This window comes from Piliocolobus tephrosceles, chromosome 7 (genome assembly GCF_002776525.5).
Source record: "Piliocolobus tephrosceles isolate RC106 chromosome 7, ASM277652v3, whole genome shotgun sequence".
In the NCBI taxonomy this organism is placed as follows: Eukaryota; Metazoa; Chordata; class Mammalia; order Primates; family Cercopithecidae; genus Piliocolobus; species Piliocolobus tephrosceles.
In genome coordinates this window covers 26436921-26457863 of record NC_045440.1, presented here as the reverse complement: position 1 = coordinate 26457863, position 20943 = coordinate 26436921, and the positions used below count along the sequence as shown (strand labels likewise).

General features: G+C 41.4%; 1 protein-coding gene across 2 annotated transcripts in view; it reads right to left on the bottom strand.

Annotated features, from left to right (window-relative positions):
• Positions 1-528: 528 nt before the first annotated feature.
• The window catches only part of ELP3 (elongator acetyltransferase complex subunit 3), a 104588-nt gene continuing 84173 nt past the window's right edge, over positions 529-20943 (bottom strand). Inside the window, exon 15 of one of the 2 annotated variants that reach the window (XM_023216805.3) lies at positions 529-2002. In XM_023216805.3, the coding sequence (XP_023072573.2) occupies positions 1926-2002 (77 nt within the window). In that variant the 3' untranslated portion in view covers positions 529-1925. The remainder of the gene's footprint in view (positions 2003-20943) is intronic. The other variant, XM_023216806.2, reaches the window with a different exon arrangement.

Below are 20943 nucleotides of genomic sequence, written 5' to 3'. Positions count from 1 at the left end.
AATCCTGAGATAAGGCTGACAGCCATCAGAAAGGTGCAAGTTCCTGTCATTTCGTTTCAAATTCCCTAAATTGTCATCTTTTGAAGTGAACTTTCCATGTGCAGGCCTTTTTACTATTTCACAAAAGCCCTTCTTGTAGTTATGTGTGTTGATCCATTTGGGCACCTAGCACAGATGAGAAGGTCAAGGCCTGGAGACTTTGTGCTCCAGGGCTGTGCGGCTGGTTGTCTCCAGGAACACAGCTCTGACAGCCAGCAAGAGTATGCTTTATTAGTTTTATTTTTATAGGGTAAAAAAGCATAATTGAGAAGTAGCTAAGTCCCTAAACGACACTCATGGAAAGCCATGGTAGTTCCACAGTGAGCCCATAACAAAGCCACTGCCATTTGCCTCGTAGCAGTTTAATGAAATGGCAAACAGCACCCAGGAGGAAATGAACAGTGCCATAGGTTGGAAACTGAAACCTGCACATTCGTGGCAAATGTCACTGCATTTACAGGGAGAGAAAAAAAAACCACATGACTCTCCTTTGTATGTTAAGGACTTTTTATTTTCAGGCCCTTTCAGAGGAATCAATTCCTTTAAACCTTTGTAAAATGCCACAGGAGCCAAGGTTAAGCAATGCTCTTAACTTAGGAACTGACCCTCTCCAGGCAGAGTCTCCAAAGTAGATTACCTCGAAATCTCAAAGAGGCAGTTCTACAAGAGGAGCCTTTGAAGAAGCCAATCCTGTTTTCCATTGTTTTGCTTTCACACAAGTTGAACTTGAACTCTTACCTTTCTCCATTTATAACAACCAAAGTCCACCTTAAAAAATTAAAGGCTGGGTGTGGTGGCTCATGCCTGTAATCCCAGCATTTAGGGAGGCTGATGTGGATGGATCACCTGAGGTCCGGAGTTCGAGACCAGCCTGACCAATATGGTGAAACCCCATCTCTACTAAAAATATAAAAATTAGCCAGGTGCAGTGGCGGGTGCCTGTAATCCCAGCTACTTGGGAGGCTGACGATGCCGTGAGATCGCGCCACTGCACTCCAGCTTGGGTGACAGGGCGAGACTCTCTCAAAAAAAAAAAAAAAAAAAAATTGCAAGTAATGGCTTCTGTGGAAGCAAATCTTGATTTAGGGGCACACAATCTCAGATTCCACCCGCTCGGGATAGACAAACAGGAAAGCCAGACGCTCTCTGGGGACCACACTTGTGGCTGCCCACACTGCTCTGTAGTTGCCAAGAGGGTGGGAAGTAGAGACAACAAAGAACGTGAAATGAAGCTTTGTCATCGCCGTCTCGGATGGTGGACTCCCGCCTGGGAGAGGCTGGTGGCCGGCTGCTGCCAGCTCACTCCCCCACAACTGCAATTCCTCTTTCCCCGTCACACTGCTATTTCTAAATCAGCACCGTAATCAGAATGATTTCCATGAAAACAAAAGCTCATTTTCCTAACTTGCGCTCCAATGCATATGTCGTTAAAGGCCTGAGATCAGAGTCTGGTGGTTTTCCTGTTTCAACCTGACTTTCTGTCCCTAGGGTATATAAATAACCTACTCCTAAGTTTGCTTCTCGAATGACAATCAGTTTTATTTCATGAGTTATGGTGTCCAAATGAGTTAATTTGCTTTTGTCACCGTCTGAGTCAAAATAGGCCACCTGCAGGCCTCATGCAAAATTTAGAAACTAGATAGACGATTTAAGCCTCAAAAATGCAAATAATTTTTTTTGGGTGCACACAGGAGACGACGGATCTGGGGTGTGGTCAGCAGATGACCAGCCGTGGCCTTGAAGGCAGTTTCCAGTCTCTGCAGCTGCGGGATGAGGGTGAAGTCCCCTATTTGCTCTGCTCAGCCTCTCTGTTGAGTATTTAAGAAATCCTGATTCTCCGTGTTCTGCCAGGGAGGATACTGCAGAAAGGTGGACTGGTGTGGCCATTATTTCAGCATCTTCACCATGTACGGGCCTTGTAATCTGTAGCCGATCTTTCTATAATAATTCCTGGTGCCGACCCCTGCAGAAAAATTGAAGTAAAAAAAGGAGCGTTCACTTTAGTAATTCTCAAAAGTCGGCATGTGCTTCCCTCAGCCTTATACCCTTCCCCCACCCAGAGACCAAATTCTCTCCCACATAAAATCTCAGTTTAATAAGTTTGGAACATTATTACTTTGAATTCAGGCTGCATTAAAATACAGAAACTGCTAAGTGGAGAGAAGTTAGTCTCTTTCCCTGATTTTTAACATAAGCTCAGGGTATGTGACACACACACTCACAGGCAACAGCAAATGTGCTCACCCATATGTTGGAGCCTGTGTATTCACTATCCTATAGGCAGCACCAAGAGAGGTAGATTTACTGTCTGAGCTGCCTATGCTTCAGATGAGGCCAAACGATGGATGGTTTCCCAGACGTTTTAAAGAGAGAAGAGTAGGGGGAAAGATGGAATCTCCACTCAGGTAGCGAAGGTATCTTCACCCAGTAGCGAAGGTATACTTGTGGCTACTGTCAGAAGTTGTTGGGAGTATACAAGGCTTAACAGGAAAAAGTGTTTTCCTCATTAGCTGGTGTCAAAGAAGCAGGTTTGCTGGAATGGCCCTGGCTCATGAAGTATGGTCTGTGAAGAGAAGTGTAGGTTTTCCACAGCAAGCAACTGTCCAGTTCTCTGTTGACACCAACTGGGTGTTCTACAATTTAACTCAATTTGAATACTACCTACTCTGATGAGCACAAAGCCCCCTAGTTCCAAGCTCAGTCCAGATACTGCCCCGCAACTTCAGACACCAATTGCAAGCAGAGGGTCTGCAGGTTGCCTACAACTGCTGTCCGACTGGGCTACAAATAGAGGGTTCCTACAAGCCCCTCTTCAGATTTGATAATTTGTCATAATGGCTCAGAGAGCTCAGGGCAACATTTACTTACGTTTACCAGTTTATTCCAGGATATGATAAAAGACACAAGTGAACGGCCAGGTGAAGAGGCACACAGGGTGAGGTCTGGGAGGGTCCTGAGCACAGGGCTGTCTGTCCCCACTGTGATGGGGTGCACCATGCTCCCAGAAAGTGGATGTGTTTGCCAAAATGAAAAGTTCTCTGAACGCCATCTTTTAGGGATTTTATGGAGTTTCACCGTGTAGGTATGATCAATTACTAACTCCATTTCCAGCCCCCTTCCCTCCCTGGAGGATTAAGGGTGGGGCTGAAAGTCCAACCCTCTCATCATAGCTTGATCTTTCTGGTGACAGGTCCCCACCCAGAAGCCCACCAAGAGTCACCATATTAGAACAAAAGATGCCCCTTGAACCCCTACAGCTCAGGAAATTACAAGGGTTTTAGAAGCTCTATGTCAGGAACCAGGAACAGAGACCAAATTATATTTTTTATGATGTCTCAGCATTCAAGGAACATGAACTAGTTGAAGTTGGTACGAAAGGTCCATTACCCCTGCATATTGGACCCGTTCCTCAAAGAGCCCGGCTGTCTGTATCTGGGAGTGAGACAGCTGAGGCTGGGCGGGGAGAGCTATCAGCAGCACCTGCCGCAGGCACTCCCTCGCTCCCTCTCTGCACGTCCCTGCACTGGGCTTTGGAGAAGTGCATCTCCTGATTCTTCTCTAGCTCGCTGGCTGCTCTTCCTGTCTCCTTTGCTGGTTCCTCCTCGTATCCCTAACTGAAATCACTGCAATATGCAGTTCTTTTGTGCACATGCTTCCTGTGACACTGAGCATAAACCTGCATATACATACACTGGCAACCCCTAAATCTGTCACTCAGAGCCTGAGATTCGTCCACAGGTGCTGCATGACCCACCTGAATGTCTAAATCGGCATGGGAGGTGTAGCAAGTCAAAAACCCAACTCCTGGTGCCCTGCCCCCACAAGCTCCCTCCCTCAGGAAGCTCCCTCTCTGTAAATGGCCACTCCACTGCCAGTTGTTCAGGCCAACTGATTCCCATCTTTCTGTCAAATTCCCAATCAAGAGACTTGAAGAAAATGAAAGAGGAAGGCCTGAGGCTACAGGGGTGGGGACAGGATTCTAGGGAGCAGGAAAAACAAATGTGAAAGCCCTGAGATGGGCGTGCGTTCGTCCTTACTCAAGGAACAAGGAGGCACCATCATGCAGGTCTCCTAAGGAATCTGGCTTTTATTCTGAGTGGGATGGAAGAATGAGAGGATGCTGGTCAAAGGAGGGACATGATCTAACTGCTGCTTTGAGAACAGAATGAAGGCTCCAGGAGGGCAGGGGTTTTGTTCTGTTCACTGTAGAGCTGCCGGTACCCAGAGCGATGCCTGGCACATGTGAGGTACATGGTAAATATTTGCTCACTGAATGGATATGTGACCAAGGGCAGAAATAGGGAGACCAGGTAGGAATCGATGACAATAATCCAGGTGGGAGATGGTGGTGGCTCAGGCTGAGTCACAGTGGTGAAAAGCAGCCGGAGCCTGGGCACATGTGGAAGGCAGAGCGAAAAGAATCGGCCGATGGATGTGGGGTGTGACAGGGGCCAAGTGACTCCAAGGTATTTAGCCTGAGTAAAGGAAGAGTCTGGAGAAATAGGAGCCACTGTTGCCTGGGAGTGAGGAGACGGTGGGAAGAGCTGCAAGGGGAATCAGGAGCGGGGCTCCAGTCAGGCTGAATGTGGAATGGCTGCTAGACATTCATGCCAAGATGCTGAACACTGATTTTGGAAGCGTTTCTTGTTCTTAAAGAGACACAGGGAGTACTATGGGTTAGGTATTTGTCTGCTCTGAAACTCATGTTGAAACTTAATCCCTATTACTGAGAGGTGGGGCTATGACGAGGTGACTAGAGTGTGAGGGCTCTGCTCTCATGAAAGGATTCATTTATTCATGGACTAATAGGATAATGAGTTCTGGTGGTTTTACAACAAGAGGAACAGGGTCCTGAGCTGGCATATGCAGCCCTGCCACTGCGTGATGCCATGTGCTACCCTGTGCCACCGCAGGACTCCACAGAAAGTCCCCACCCTCAGGAAGGCCCTCACAAGATCCAGCCCTTCGACCTTGGACTTTTCAGCCTCCAAAACTGTAAGAAATAAATTCCTTTTCAGGTATTCTGTTAAAAGCAATTGAAAATGGACTTAGAGAGGGATGGTCTCTTTTCCTGGATGTTGCTTTGCAAGGTAATTTTGGACTGGGGCAGTTGTCTTGCAAGGGGTTGAAGTGGCTGATGCAGAGTGAGAAGGCATAGCCACCTGGCTTCTTTTGGAAACTGCTGAACCCTAAATTAACCAGTCCCAAAGCTTCTCTATATATTTCTTATGAAATACTTTCCATTTGGTTTAAGCCATTTTGAGGATATTTTTGATTTTAAGTATACAGCTCGGTGTTGCTAAATACATTCACATTGTGGTACAACCATCACCCACCCATCTCCAGAACTCTTTATCTTGTAAAGCTGAAACTCCGTACTCACTGAACACCAACCCTACTCCCCCTCTTCCAGCCCCTGACAACCCCCATTCTACTTTGTGTCTGCATGAATTTGACTCCTGTAGATACCACATGGAAGTGGAATCATGCAGTATTTGTCCTTTTATAACCGGCTTATTTCACTTAGCACAATGTCTTCAAGGTTCATGCATGTTGGGTATAAGCCACTGAGCTGAGTTTTCTGTGACTTGTAACTAAAAATATCATAACTGACAAGTAAGCTTGAGGACAGGAAGAGAAAAACAAACGAGGTCAAGCCACTATTTAAAATCAGAATTCAGAGTAATTCTGAACACATCGCTCTCCTGCTTAGAATCACTAATGATATGTCCCAAGATAAAGTTCAAATTCCTTAGCCTGATCCACAAAGTCTTTCCTGCCCAGACTCTTCGACTTTAGTTCCTGGCACAGTTGACTAGGTCCAGAATCAGCAAACCAGGCCTGGCGTCACCACCCAAGCTCAGCCACTGCCTCTGGGCGCTTCCCTCAGCAGCTGCCCACTCTGTCTACAAGGGCACTCCCAGCCACCCTCCCACTCATCCCCGAGGTCCCACCAGGAGACCTTTGCAGATACTTCCCCTATCTACAAAGCCAGAATTCACAGCACCCTCTCTCCAGGCTGGCTGTGTGCCTTAATTAGAGTTCCATTGTTTTAGTAATCACACTGCACAGGTCTGTCTCCCTCCCTAGGATGTCAGCTCTTTCAAGTCAATGGCTTCTATCATCAGTGTCTGGCATATAAGCAAGATGCAATAAATGTTTGCAGATCTCTCATATGCTGGTCAGCTATTCTTACGTTGTGTATATACAAAGAAATGTGTTCCTGGAGGATGTATGTGAAAAAAAAAAATGGCTCTCTGTTGGGTGTTGGGTAATGGAATGATTCAATGTACAAGAGCTGAAGGGCAGGACGACTTCTTAACCTAGGTACAAATTTCCTACCTTGTTAGCTGAGAGATTAAGAGGCACCTTCCTGACTTATATTATTATCTCTATCTAACAAAAACTGCCCCAAATCTTTCAGAAATATTTCTGGCTTTTTATATTTCTATTTTACTTTTACAAAACAGATACTGTTTTCCATGGACTTAAAACAATGTATCTTGGAGAATGTCAAACACATAAAAGTGCAGAAGACAGTGCACTGAACCTCCCTGCACCCATCACTCAGCTTTAGCAGGGACAATTCACCCAGGAGACCTCTTTTTTTTTTTTTTGAGATTGAGTCTTGTCGCCCAGGCTGGAGTGCAATGGCACGGTCTTGGCTCACTGCAACCTCCGCCTCCCACCCAGGAGACTTCTAAGCTTCGAGCTTTCTATTCACGTGAACTTAGAAAACATCTCTAACATTTCCTTTTGGTTCTGCTCAGCTCAGTTCTTGGAGACATGTTTAGTTTTGCTCTTTTATATGTCCCCTGTCAAATGAAAATGATGGCCTAATTTTCAGAAGGAAGATGTGTAATTGTTGGTCCAAGAGCTTCACTTCCAAAAATATGCATCAACCTATATTTGTCTACCATAAATGGCTGCAGAGGTGAGAGAGAAGAGTTCCTTACATCTAACACAGGACCAGACAGTCCTTGGATAACCAGAAAGTTCAACAATCAAGAGTGCCCTGATTTCTTAGGCATGCTGGTTGAAAGAGCTGCTTTACTGGGGTACATCTAAGCATTTCTCATCATGATTCCCACGGAGCTACAGGCTCCTTGGGCCTTCTACTTTTTCCTTTCTACAGGAGGTGTGCCCTAGAAACGATTACCACCTTGGGCAGGGGCACTCAGGCCTCACGATGGGCCTTTTGGAGGAAAGCTGTGTATTGAAGCTCTTGTCCTTGTTTTCAATAAGACGCGGCAGGCCTGAGATGGCGAGCTCAGCCCTGAGATGGAACACTGTCTCCAGGTCCTCTGAGAAGTGCTGGCATCCAGGGGAGGGAGCTTCACCTCTAGCCAGTCTGGACTCTAACCTCTGCTCACCTAAAGAGCTAAATTTCTTTCTGCCTCTTGTTTTTTGAAAGAAAAATTTCCTCCTGTTTCTATAACCTGCAGAACAGGTTGGGAAAGGCATTAGCCCTGCACTTAACTACCAGGGTTGGGGTGAGGGCCTTGCTCTGCTCTGATCCCCTCTCCATGTTCAGCAGGGCTCCCAGAAAGTCCTCTGTCATAGTAACTTTCCTTTTGTTAGCCAGCCAAGAAAAAGCAATCATCCTTCAGAGCTGACGTCAGCCACCCTCCTGGACTGACGTGCAGGCTGCCTGGACTGTCTCCGAGTCCTCAGCCTAACTGCTCTGCCTCCCCTAGAGAAGAGGCGCCCACAGGCTGTATGAGGAGCCAAGTGCTCCCCTGGGAGGGGAATGAGCAGGAATTCACTCCATGCAGCAGCCTCAGGGTGCCCTGCTACAGAGCCAGCATTAAGAACAGCAGGAGTGGGGAAGAGTCCAAATGCAGACTGTGTTTTGTAGCACTTTGGAAGGCCAACAGGGTAGATCATCTGAGCTCAGGAGTTCGAGACCAGCCTGGGCAACATGGCAAAACCCTGTCTCTACTGAAAATACAAAAAATTAGCTGGGTGTGGTGGTGAGTGCCTGTAATCCCAGCTACTCGGGAGGCTGAGGTGTGAGAATTGCTTGAACCTAGGAGGCAGAGGTTGCAGGGAGCTGAGATCGCGCCACTGTACTCCAGCCTGGGGGACACAGTGAGATTCTGTCTCAAGAAAGAATGGCAGGAGTTGGGGGAGTCCAAACACTGGCTTTGTTTTATCCTCCCAAGTTCTCTCATCTACACCCTGAGCTTTCCTACATGACTTTTTCCTACTCTGTAGGCAGGATAAATATTTTTATCTTCCCCACTCTACCAGCAATGATGATGAGATGAGTTAGGTGAAAAAAGAATACCTTGCCAAGTGCCTCCCCTCTGCCTCTGCCCCAGGACATCCACCCCCTTTGGGAGAAGAAAACAAGCCTGCTTATTTGTACATGAGTTTTACTATATATAAGTTATTAAAATGACTTCCACTGCACACTTTAGATCAATTACAGGTAGACCCATGGAAAGGGGTTACATTAAAGGCAGAGGACACTGCTTGCTCTGGGATGGGCTGAGAGTAGTAGTCATTCAGCACTTAGTGGGAAAGCCCCTCTCCCAAGGATGACCTCTGGCTACTGTTCCAAGGCGGGCTGGCAAGAGCCCCTGGCCTCCCTGTGAATCTCTAACGCGGAGGAGACCCAGGGGTACAGCGTCTCTCTGATCCTTTTCTGAACCAAATGTCCTCAAGCCCCTCATGATGAGAAAGAAATCCTCTGCTTTGATTCCATGTCCCTCTCCAAAAGATACGCACCATGTGGCTTAATCTGCTAACTCAAGGATTTGGGAAAGAGGGGAATCACAGGCAATGCATATGCTGAAGCCTGGGCCCCTGGCTACAGGAACACACTCATCCTGGGCTGCTCAATGCTCTTTAGTAAAAATGGGAAATCAAATCACACAACTTTAGATTAACCAAAGGCCAAAAACAAAAAAACAACAAAACAAAAACAACAACAAAAAAATGCGGGGGTGGGGGACAACAAACCCAGATGTGTTTTTTTTGTTTCTTTGTTTTTGAGACAAAGTCTCACTCTTGTCGCCCAGGCTGGAATGCAATGGCGCAATCTCAGCTCACTGCAACCTCTGCCTCCCAGGTTCAAAGGATTCTCCTGCTTCAGCCTCCAGAGTACCTGGGATTACAGGCACCTGCCACCACGCCCAGCTAATTTTTGTATTTTTAGTGAAGACGGGGTTTCAACATGTTGGCCAGGCTGGTCTCGATCTCCTGACCTCAGGTGATTGACGCGCCTCGGCCTCCCAACATGCTGGGATTACAGGCGTGAGACACTGTGCCTGGCCACAAACCCAGATGTTTACTTAAATTCTGCTGTGATTCTATTTGAGAGAGAAATTGTAGGGGAAAGAGTGGGGAGATTGAGTAAGCCAGTCTGTGTGGTACTTGAGTTTGTTGAAAACCAACTCTTTGTTCCTCCAAGTTACTGCAGCCTTTTGTTCTAAGGGGATAAATGCAATACCACAGTAATGTCTTTGGACACTAAAAATAAGTACACCTTTCCTCTAAAAGGGAAAATAAATCACAAATCAAGAGCAGGAAATGAACTTAAGTGCTACCTGGCTTGTGATTCTAATTCCATCCCAAACAAACAAACAAACAAAAAAACCACTTGGTAGAAGCTAGAGGGAGATTTAAATACCTGCCAGGCATTGGATTGCTAGAGGCTCTCCATGCACTAATTTCTTTAAAATGTAACAAGATTGCAATTATTGTCCTAGGAGAAAGGTGAGTTTCAGAATGGGTCATAACTCAAGGCCACAGGATAGGGAAGTAGAACTGTAACTGAGACCCAGCCTGCCCGACCCCATGGCCCAGAGCGTTTCTAATGCGCCTGGCACCTATGTGATGGGGTAGGCCCACCCAACTCCCCCGACTCTGGTCTTGGACCTTGAGTCAGAGTGGGTAAGCACATCCCTTCTTTTCTGGTAAAGAAAGGACTTGCCATTTATCTTAATCACCTCACCTCCTGTATCTGTGTCCAGTTTTTCAATATCCTTTGATAACTCATTAGATGAAACAAACATGGTGACTATTTCCATTTTTAACAATATGGCTTAGTAAGAAACTGAAGAATAAATCACAGAAAAAGGTCTGATAACAGGCAATAAGAAACTTTGTAAACAGATTCAGCTTACAAATGTGAGAATGGGAAGGGGGAAACTTTTCAGTAACAACTTGGTAAAGTGCAGTCACCATTTCTAAAACGACAAGCACTACAACACAGAGTTTGGAGGAAAACAACAAAGAAGGCTCAATGATGGAAGCTAGAGCAGGGCAGAAGAGTCAGGAGTATTTAAGCTTAGCGAACAGATGACTTCAGGCTTGATTATGGCAGACAAAATTAAGAATAATGCTCCAGCCAAAGACAATGAAAATACTGGGACAAAATTTAAAATGTTTCTGCTAGGAAAATATCAGAGACTGTTAAGAGCTCTTAATTGTCAGGTGAAGAATAAGGAGAAAATGTGAGCTTCCAGAAGGGAGTAGAAGTGTTTGTGTCTCAGGGTGTGTGATCTAGGAAGGGCAGCTGAGATACCGGGGGCGCGGGGACGGTGTCTTGTGGCCACCAGAAACAGAGAAGCAGTCATAACACTCCCCCAGCGCCCTGCTGTTTAGGAGGTGTGGAAGCAACTCTACCTCTCAGTTTCTTCCACACTTCGAGGAGGCTTGAAGAGATGGAACATGGGTCTGAATTCAGAGCCTGGCACAGACAGGGACCCAAGCATAGCACCCTCTCTTCTGGATTGTATTCTGAAAGGCTCTGAATTGGGAGGAGGGACTGGTGTGGTGGGGATAGGAATCTTCTAGATAAACTACAGTCTTGGTCCTAGACAATTATAACTGAGATGCCTGGCTAAAGGAAACAGGTCTTCCTTGGAGGAAGCGAGCGTCACCTAGGTCTTCAAGTATTCCCGAAAGCAAATTCTCATATCAAATGCCTAGCAAATGATGAGGTGCACTTTGAGACAGGACATGACAAGAAACAGCAGAGACTCCAGATGTAACATCACTAGACACAGACTGCAAACAGGTATGCTTACTATGTTCAATGTCTGAAAACAACTGGAAACATTAAAACATGACATCACAGAATGGAAAAAGATACCAGAAATTTAGGAAATGTTAAAGTGTGGGACCAATGCATCAATGGATGGGTCTAGCAGATCAGAGCTAAATCAGTAACCTGAAAGATTAATTCAGAAGAAATTATGGACAACAAAGCAACATTGGTGGGGAAGAGGGTATTAGACACAGTGGATACAATAAATAGGTCTAAAATATGTTTAACTGGAGTCCTAGGAAGAGAGGTGAGGGAGAATGGGCAAGAATCAATATGCATGTGTTAGAGGCTGCAAATCACACAGAACTGATTTTAACACCCAGTTCACTGATTAAAGAAGTCCAAAGAAGCCCAAACGGGAAATCCATACCTAGAAATATCCTAGTAAAACTAGAGAAAAACCAAGACAGTGAAGACAGTCTGAAAGAATAAAAATAATATATATTTAAAAAAAAACTCCAGAAGTAGCCTAAGGGAATATCCTCAAAGACAGCTGATTTCTTACCTGCAACATTAAAAGCCAGAAAATATGGGAAAGATAGATACAAAGTACTGAAAGAAAATACCTGCAAACCCAGAATTCTATACCTAGTAAAGACGACCTTTAAGATAAGGGTCCCCAACCGCCAGGCCACACAACATTTACAGCTACTCCCCATTGCTCACGTTACTGCCTGACGAGCGGTAACCACCTCCTGTCAGATCAGCAGTGGCATTAGATTCTCAAAGGAGTACAAATCCTACTGTGAACTATGCATGCGAGGGACCTAGGTTGTGTGCTCCTTATAAGAATCTAATGCCTGATGATCTGTCACTGCCTCCCACCATCCCCAGATGGGACTGCTGAGTTGCAGGAAAATAAGCTTGGAGCTCCCACTGATTCATATAATTATTTCATTATATATTACAATGTAATAATAGAAATAAAGTGCACAATAAATGTAACACACTGGAATCCTGAAACCATCACCCCAACCCCTTTACTATCAGTGGAAAAACTGTCTTCCACAAAACCAGTCCCTGGTGCCAAAAACGCTGGGGACCACTGCTTTAATAATAATGCAAAATAAAGACATTTGTATACAATCAAAACTGGAACAACTTGCTACCAACAGATAATAAATTCATAATAAAGGTATAAAGAAAACAAGGTGTGCAAACTACCGAAATATCCATCAACAGTAAAATAGCTAAGCTGTAGTACATCATGGAATCCTACATGTCAATGAAAATGAAGAAAATACTTTAAAGATATAGCAAAGATAGAAGAGCAAAGAAAGTGGTAAATATACAGTTGCCCTTGGTATATGTGGTGGGCTGGTTCCAGGACCACCTACCAAACTCTGCACATGTCTTGCAGTTAGCCCTGCAGAAGCTGCATCTATGAAAAGTCAGCCTTCTGTATACGCAGGTTTCACAGCCCACAAATACCATGTTTTCAATCTGTGTTTGGTTGAAACAAATTTGAGTATAAGTGGACCTGTGTTATTTAAGGGTCAATTTTATCAGTAAATCTAAGTGAATACTAACTGTACATAATATCTTGGGGATTTTAGAAAAACTTGCACGGACATGTGCACAGAGCAACTTCAGAAAGAGGATCTCCAAATGGCCAGTAAACACATGAAAAGGTAGTCAAAATCATCAGTTATCAGGTAACGCAAATTAAAACCACAAAGAAATGCCACTCATTTATCAGTATGGAACAACTGAAACTCATACATTTCCTGTAATAGTGAAAAATTGTAGAAGCACTTTAGAAAGCCACTTGGCAGAATCCTCAGCTAAATCTATGTACTCTCTACAACCCAGCAACTCCACTCTGAGGTGTACATTCTACAGAAATATGTCCTTATGTGTCCCAAAATACATACACAAGAATATTCGTAAGTCTAACCTGGAAACCTAGCAAGAGTTAAGACAGATAAATTGTGAACTATCGGCATAATGGAATCCTATATATCAATGAAAAGGAATGAAATGCTGCTACTACAACATTGGCTCAACCTCACAGCAATGTTGAGCAAAAGTAACCAGAACAAAAATATGCAACAACAAAACTAGACTATGTAGTTAAGGGATACAAACTTAGGAAGAAAATACCAAAAAAGTTAGGATACTGGGAAGGAAGAGGGAGGGGCCAACAGAGGCACTTCTTGGATGCTGGTTATTGACCTGAGTGGGGGTTATAGAGTGCTATGGTCTGAATGTGTATCCCCCACAAAATTCATATGTTGAAACTTAATCCCCAATGCAATAGTATTATGAGGTGAAGTCTTTGGGTGACAATTAGGTCACGAGGCCTCTAGAACTACGAGAAATTTCTCATTTATAAATTACCCAGTTTTGTTATAGCAGCCTGAGTGAGCTAAGACATATAGGTGTTATTTAACATTTTATAAACTCTGCTATTTGTTACAGCTTCCAGTAAACTTTTAAAATGAAAAAGAAGGCAAGATTAAATAATCTCAACTATGTGACTGCTTAAATGGGGAATGAATTCAATTCTTCACGTCCATGGAAAAACAAGTGAGCCAGGGTTGTGATTCCAACTGGACAAAGAACGAACATGGAATTATTAATGTGATTTAATAGAAGAAGAAATAATGAAGTTTAATTGATCAAGTATTTGCTCAGTATGTACTAGGAGCCTGGAAATTGAAGAGTTTTATCTCTTGGAATTCCTTAAGAAAAACCTTGGCTTAATAATTTAAATGTTTTCATGTCTGAAGCAGGAAAATGAATCAGTTATTACAGGCGCATTCTTGTTTTTTGATGCTTACTTGTTAGGACACAGGCCACCCTTCACTGCCAGTAATGTGTTCTTAGATGGAATTAAAATTGAGGCCACATCATATTCTCATAGCCAAACTTGTAAATCTATCCTTTAAAGCTTAAATTTCTGCTTTGATTAGATGCAAAACATTCAGTTGATTTATGATGGTTTAATTATAAGAAATCAGTGAAATAAAAACAAATTAAACTGTTTTAATTGCTTTTGGGTTCAATTAATCAACTATTGCCTACTTGATATGTCTACCAACATTAAAACAAGGAAATATATTCATTAGTTTCATTCACTTGTTATTGAAATGAGACTTTATTATTTCTCATTGATCTCCTGCCAGGATGGCAATATTTTACTCTTCAACAATGCACACTGATATGAAAGTTGGGAAAAGGTTTTTATCCTGAATGTTTAAAAATGAACCAATTAACTATACGACCCTAAACCTTTCAGAATTTTTTCCCCATTCTATTAAAATCATACAAAGGTTACCCATGAATAATCTTAGTTCTTCAAATTGGTTATTGCAACTAACACAGTACACATTATTCTCCATCACTGTGGAAATACAGAGTATCTCAAGAGAGTCTCCTACCCAGCAACCTAAAGGTTCTTCTACACATTTTGAAAAGACTACCAAGATAAGAACAAAGAAAAAAAACAGGTAATTTACAAAGGATTTTTTTTAATACACAAACTTTTAAAATTACAAACTGTAATTTATCTATTTACAGAATCTAAATAGATACTACCATGGTAACTTACAGTTGGGTGATGCTGGTAGGTTATCTTACAGCTTTAGAAAGTTTTTTTCTTTCAGGGAGTCTGGCCCATGATGTGACATAGGATGGCCCACAATCATCTGATTCAGAAATAGAGTGTCTCTGTTCCTATCAGTGCAGGATGTTTGCTATGTCACACATCATTCTCACTTCTTTACTCATGTCAGACTGTACCATCTTATAAACTGGTAGGAAGAGGGACCCCTTCTATTTATAGTCTCTTTAAATACAGACTTCAAAAGGGAAAATGGCAAGGTAGGAATTTTTAGATTCATCCTTCTGCTAAAACGATTAAGCTGGAAAAAAATAATTGGAACCAACTGTTTGGGAATGCTGGAATTTGATAAGATATTTATAGAAACTAGGGGAGTGTTTGGTGAGGGGAGAGGCTGTAAAACTTCACTTAGGGAACAGCATGCTCAAGCCATCAACCATCCCCCCATTCCTTAGCTCCACCGTAGCCACGGAACGGTAACTTATTTTCCTGGAGCAGCTGGCTGGAACTGGAGTGGGCAATAAGGACCTAGTCCTCCAAAAATTTGGGGCTGTGTATTATGTTCACTTTGGAGGTTCCTGGAAGGACCAGTGCAGACCCTTGTCTTTGTTTTGACCCCATCTCGCTTCCTTCGTGGAATGTATCAAAAGATTTGAAGAGATACATATCCTTTTTTTTTGAACCAGACATTTAAGAAAATCCCTCTCAGGTCACAGGCTGATCATAGAGATAAGAACAGAAATTTCAGTGACTACACACACAATGAAGAACACAGACTTTGCAAAAATAGTTTGGAAAAGTCACTAGACAGGGCCAGGTGCAGTGGCTCCTGCCTGTAATCCTAGCACACTTTGGGAGGCTGAGGCGGGTAGGAGTTTGAGACTAGCTTGGTCAACAAGGTGAAACCCCGTCTCTAATAAAAATACAAAAAAATTAGCCAGACGTGGTGGCACGTGCCTGTAATCCCAGCTACTCGGGAGGCTGATGCAGGAGAATAGCTTGAACCAAGGAGGCGGAGGTTGCAGTGAGCTGAGATCATGCCACTGTACTCCAGCCTGGGTGACAGAGCAAGACTGACTCCATCTCAAGGGAAAAAAAAAAAAAAAAAAGTCACTAGACAAATGCATGATTACAGACCTCAAAAGCAATTCCTCAGAAAGAGAAGAATGATTTCCAGAGTTACCACATTACACTGATTGTGTAGTTCTCAGTAGTTCAATATAAAATTCTAAAGCATACAAAGAACAGGGAAGAATGGCTCATTCACAGAAAAAAAAGAATTTAACAGAAATTATTCCTGTGGAAATCCAGATATTGAGATTACTACTCAAAGACATTAAATCAACTGCATTAAATATGCCTAAGGAGTTACAAGAAACCATGGAAAAAGAAAGGATATCAGGGGGATACTATTAAAAAGAAGGAATGTCAATAGGAATTATATTAAAAAATAGAAATTCTGGTACAGAGATGTATGATAGTAAAAATAAAAAATTCACTAGAGGTGTTCAATGGCAGTTATGAGGAGGCAGCAGACAGAATCAGTGAACTTTAAGATAACGCAACTGAATTTATCTAGTCTGAGGAGCAGAAAGAAAAAATGTAGAAAAATAAAAGACCTGGGGAATACCATCAAGCATACCAATATATGCCTCACTGGAGTCTCAGAGGGAGATGAGAGACATAAAGGGTAAAAAAAAATTTAAAGAAATGGCTGAATGCTTCCCAAATTTGATGAAGGACATGAATCTACATATTCAAGAAGCTCAGCAAATTCCAAGCAGGATAGACTCAAAGAGATCCACAATGATCACAATATGAGTCAAACTGTTGAAAACCTGAGAGAATCTTGAAAGCAGCAAGAGGGAAATGAGTCATCACATACAAGGAATTCTCAATTAGACTAGAAACTATGGGGGTCAGAAGGCAATGGGATGGCACATTTAAAGTGCTGGCTGAAAGAAAAAAGTAAACCTGCCAATCATAAATTCTATATTCAACAAAACTATCCTCCAAGGATAAAAGAGAAATTAGTACATTCCCAGATTAAGAAAAGCTAAAGAAGCTTATTACTACTAGACCTGCCCTGTAAGAAATGCTAAAGGAAGTCATTCAACCTGAAATGGAAGAATAGGCAGTAACTTGGAACCATATGAAGAAATAAAGAACACTAATAAAGATAATTACATAGGTAAACATAAAAGCTAGTATTACTGCACTTTTGGTTTGTAATTCCTCTTTTCTTCCTACATTATTTAAAAGAAAAATTCATTAAATAATAATTTTAAGTCTAGGTTAATGGATACCTAAGTATAAAGATGTAATCTGTGACAATAACAATACAAAGGGGGAGGGACAGAGATGTATAGGAGCAGAGTGTTTGCATTAAAACTAAGTTGGTATTATTCAAATTGAGTGACTGGAGGCTTAAAATGTTAATTATGATCCCCAAGGTAACCACTAAGAAAACAACTAATAACCAAAAGAGTCATAGAGTGACTACATTATCAGACAAAACAAATTTTAAGTCAAAACAGGTTACAAGAGACAAGACCATTACATGGTGACAAATGTTCAATTATCAGGAAGATTTATACAATTACCAACATATATGCACCTAACAACAGAGCTCTAAAATATATGAAGCAAAACTTGACAGGACTTAAGGGAGAAATAAATAGTTCTACATTAAGACTTGGATAATTCAATATCCACTTTCAACAATTAATTTAAAAATTAAGATAAAAGATCAATAAGGAAAGAGAGAACTAGAACAACACTTTAAACCACTTAAATCTAACAGACATATATAGAACATGCTACCACTAATAGCAGAATGTACATTTTCCACAAGTGCACATGGAACATTTTCCAGGATAGATCATATGTCAGGTCAAGAAAACATGTCTTAATAAATTCAAAAAGAACTGAAATTATACAAAATGCCTTTTCTGATCACAAAGAAATGAAACTAGAATAACAGAAGGAAACTGGAAAACTCATAAATATGCAGAAATTAACACATTCTTAACCAATGGGCTAAAGAAGAAATCACAAGGAAAATTGGAAAACACCTTTAGCAAATGAAAGACAAAATGCAACATTCCAAAACTTACAGGATGCAGCAAAAACAGTGCTCAGAGGGAAACTTATAGCTGTAAATGCTCCCATTAAAAAAGCAGATACATATGATCACATTTGGGATTTTAAAAGCAGATATATCTGAAATCAGTAACCTACTCTACACCTTAAGGAACTACAGGGGAAAAATAAAGAGCAAACAAAACCCAATGCTAGCAGAAGGAAGAAAAGAATAGACTGGAGTGAAGATAGAGAATTTTAAAAAAAGATCCAGGCACGGTGGCTCACGCCTGCAATCCCAGCATTTTGGGAGGCTGAGGCGGGCGGATCACGAGGTCAGATGGAGACAATCCTGGCTAACAAGGTGAAACCCTGTCTCTACTAAAAATACAAAAAGAAAAACAAAAATTAGCTAGGCGTGGTGGCGGGTGCCTGTAGTTCCAGCTACTCCAAAGGCTGAGGCAGGGGAATGGCGTGAACCTGGAAGGCGGAGCTTGTAGTGAGCTGAGATCGCGCCACTGCACTCCAGCCTGGGTGACAAAGCAAGACTCCATCACAGTTTTAAAAAAAAAAAAAGAGAGAGAGAATTAAAAAAAAGTAAAAACCAAAAGTTCATTCTTTGAAAAGATCAACTAGCAATGTTTGCCTTAGACTGGGTTAAAAAAGAGAAGACTCAAATCACAAAAACAGAAATAAAGAGGGGGCATAACTACTTACTGTACAGAAATAAGAATTCTATAAGAAAATACTGTGAACTGTACGCCAACATGTTAGATAACCTAGATGAAACAAATTTCTAGAAACATATACAAACGGACTCATAAACAGAAAGTCTACATAAATCTGTAACAAGAAACTGAATCAGTAATAAAAAATGTCCCAATAAGAAAAAGCCCAAAATCAGATGGCTTTACTGGTAAATTCTGTCAAACAATTGAAGAATTAATACTGACCCTTCTCAAATACTTGCAAAAAACTGAAGAGGAAGGACACTTTATAATTCATTTTATAAAGCCAGCATTACTCTGTTAGCAAGGCCAGATAAAGACACTACAAAGAAAACTTTAGACCATCATCCCCTTAAGAATACAGATGCCAAACTCCTCAACAAAATACTAGCAAACTGAATTCAGCAGCATATTAAAAGGATTATATACCACAACCAAGTGGGATTTATCCCTGGAATGCAAGGATAGTTCAACACACAAAAATCAATGTAATACACCATAACAGAATTAAGTGGGGGAAAAAAAATCATACAATCAGCTCAAATGCAGAAAAAGCATGTGACAAAACCCACAACCCATTCATGATGAAAACACCCAATAAATTAGCATAGAAGAGAACTTCCTTAACATTGTAAAGGCCATATGTGAAAAACTCACAGATAATAATATCATGCTCAATGGTGAAAAACAGAAACCTCTCCCCCTAAGATCAGAAGCCAGATAAGGTTGCCCATTTTCACTGTAGTACTTAAAGGTTCTAGTCAGAGGAATTAGGCAAGAATAAGAAATAAAAGGTACCCAAATTGGATAGGAATAAGTAAAACTATCTCTATTCAAGATGACATGATCTTATATGTAGACAATGCTAAAGAATCCACACACATACAAAATTATTGGAGCTAATAAACAAATCTAGCAAAATTGCATAACACAAAATCAATATGCAAGAAAAATCAGTTTATTTCTATATGCTAATAATGAACAATTCAAAAACAAAAATTTAAAAATCTCACAATAGCATCAAAAGAATAAAATATCTTGGAATAAATTTAAGCAAGGAGGTGCAAGACTGGCACATTGAAAACTACAAAACATTGCTAAAAGAAATTAAAGAAGACTAAATAAATGGAAGGCTATCCTGTGTTCATGGCCTGGAAAACTTAACATTGTTAGATGATGATACCATCCAAAGCCATGTAACAATTCAATGCAATCCCTATCAAAATCCCAATGGTGACTTTTGCTGAAATAAAAACAGCCATGTGAAAAATAATATGGAATTTCAAGGAACCCAGGATTGCCAAAAACAATCTTGAAAAAGAAGCACAAACGTGGAGACTCATACTTCCCAATTACTACAAAGCTACAGTGATTCAAACAGTACAGTACTGATGTAAAGATGGACATATAGGCCAGCAAAATAGAACTGAGAGCCCAGAAATAAACTTTCACTTCTCTTTTCGACTGATTTCTGACAAGCGTGCGTGTCAACAACATTCAATGGGGAAAGAAAAGTCTCTCTCACAAGTGTGCTAGAAAAACTGGATATCCACATGCAAAAGAATTAAATTAGACTCATATCATATACAAAAATGAACTCAAAATAGGTCAAAGATCTAAATTTGAGAGCTACAACTTTATATAAAGCCCTTAGAAGAAAACATAGAGGAAAATCTTCATGTCCTTGACTTTGGCAATGGTTTTTTAAATATAACACCAAAGACACAAATAACAAAAGATAGATAAACTGGACTTCATTAAAATTACAAACTTTTGTGCATCAAAGGAAAGTAGCAAGAAAGTGAAAAGGCAACCTGCAGAATGGAAGAAAACATTTGCAAATCACATATTTTATGAAGGTCTAATATTCAGAAAATATGAAGAACTTGTACAACTCAACAACAAAAAGACAAACAATCCAGTTAAAAAATGGGCAACAGACCCGAATAGACATCTCTCTAAAGAAGATAAAAATGACAAAGACATTCAACATCAGTAATCATTACGAAAATATAAGTCAAACCTCCCACAGAATGCCACTAGGATGGCTATAAAAAAAAAAAAGAAAAATCTTAAGTGTTGGCAAAGATGTAGAGAAACTGAAATCCTTGTGCACTGGGGCCACCATGGGAATGAAAAACAGGGCAGTTACTATGGAAAATAGTTTGGTGTTTCCTCAAAAAGTTAAACATAGAGTTATACAATTTGACTTAGCAATTACACTTCTGGGTGTATGTGCAAAAGAAATGAAAGCAGAACTCAAACAGGTATTTGTCCACCCTGCAATATTATTGACAGTAGCCAAAAGGTGGAAACAACCGAAATGTCTATCGGACTGACGGATGATAAGCAAAATGTGGTATGTATATGTAATGGAATATTATCGTGCCATAACAAGGAAGCAAATTCTGAGACATGCTACAGCATGGATGAGCACTGAAGACATCATGGTAAGTGAAATAACCCAGACA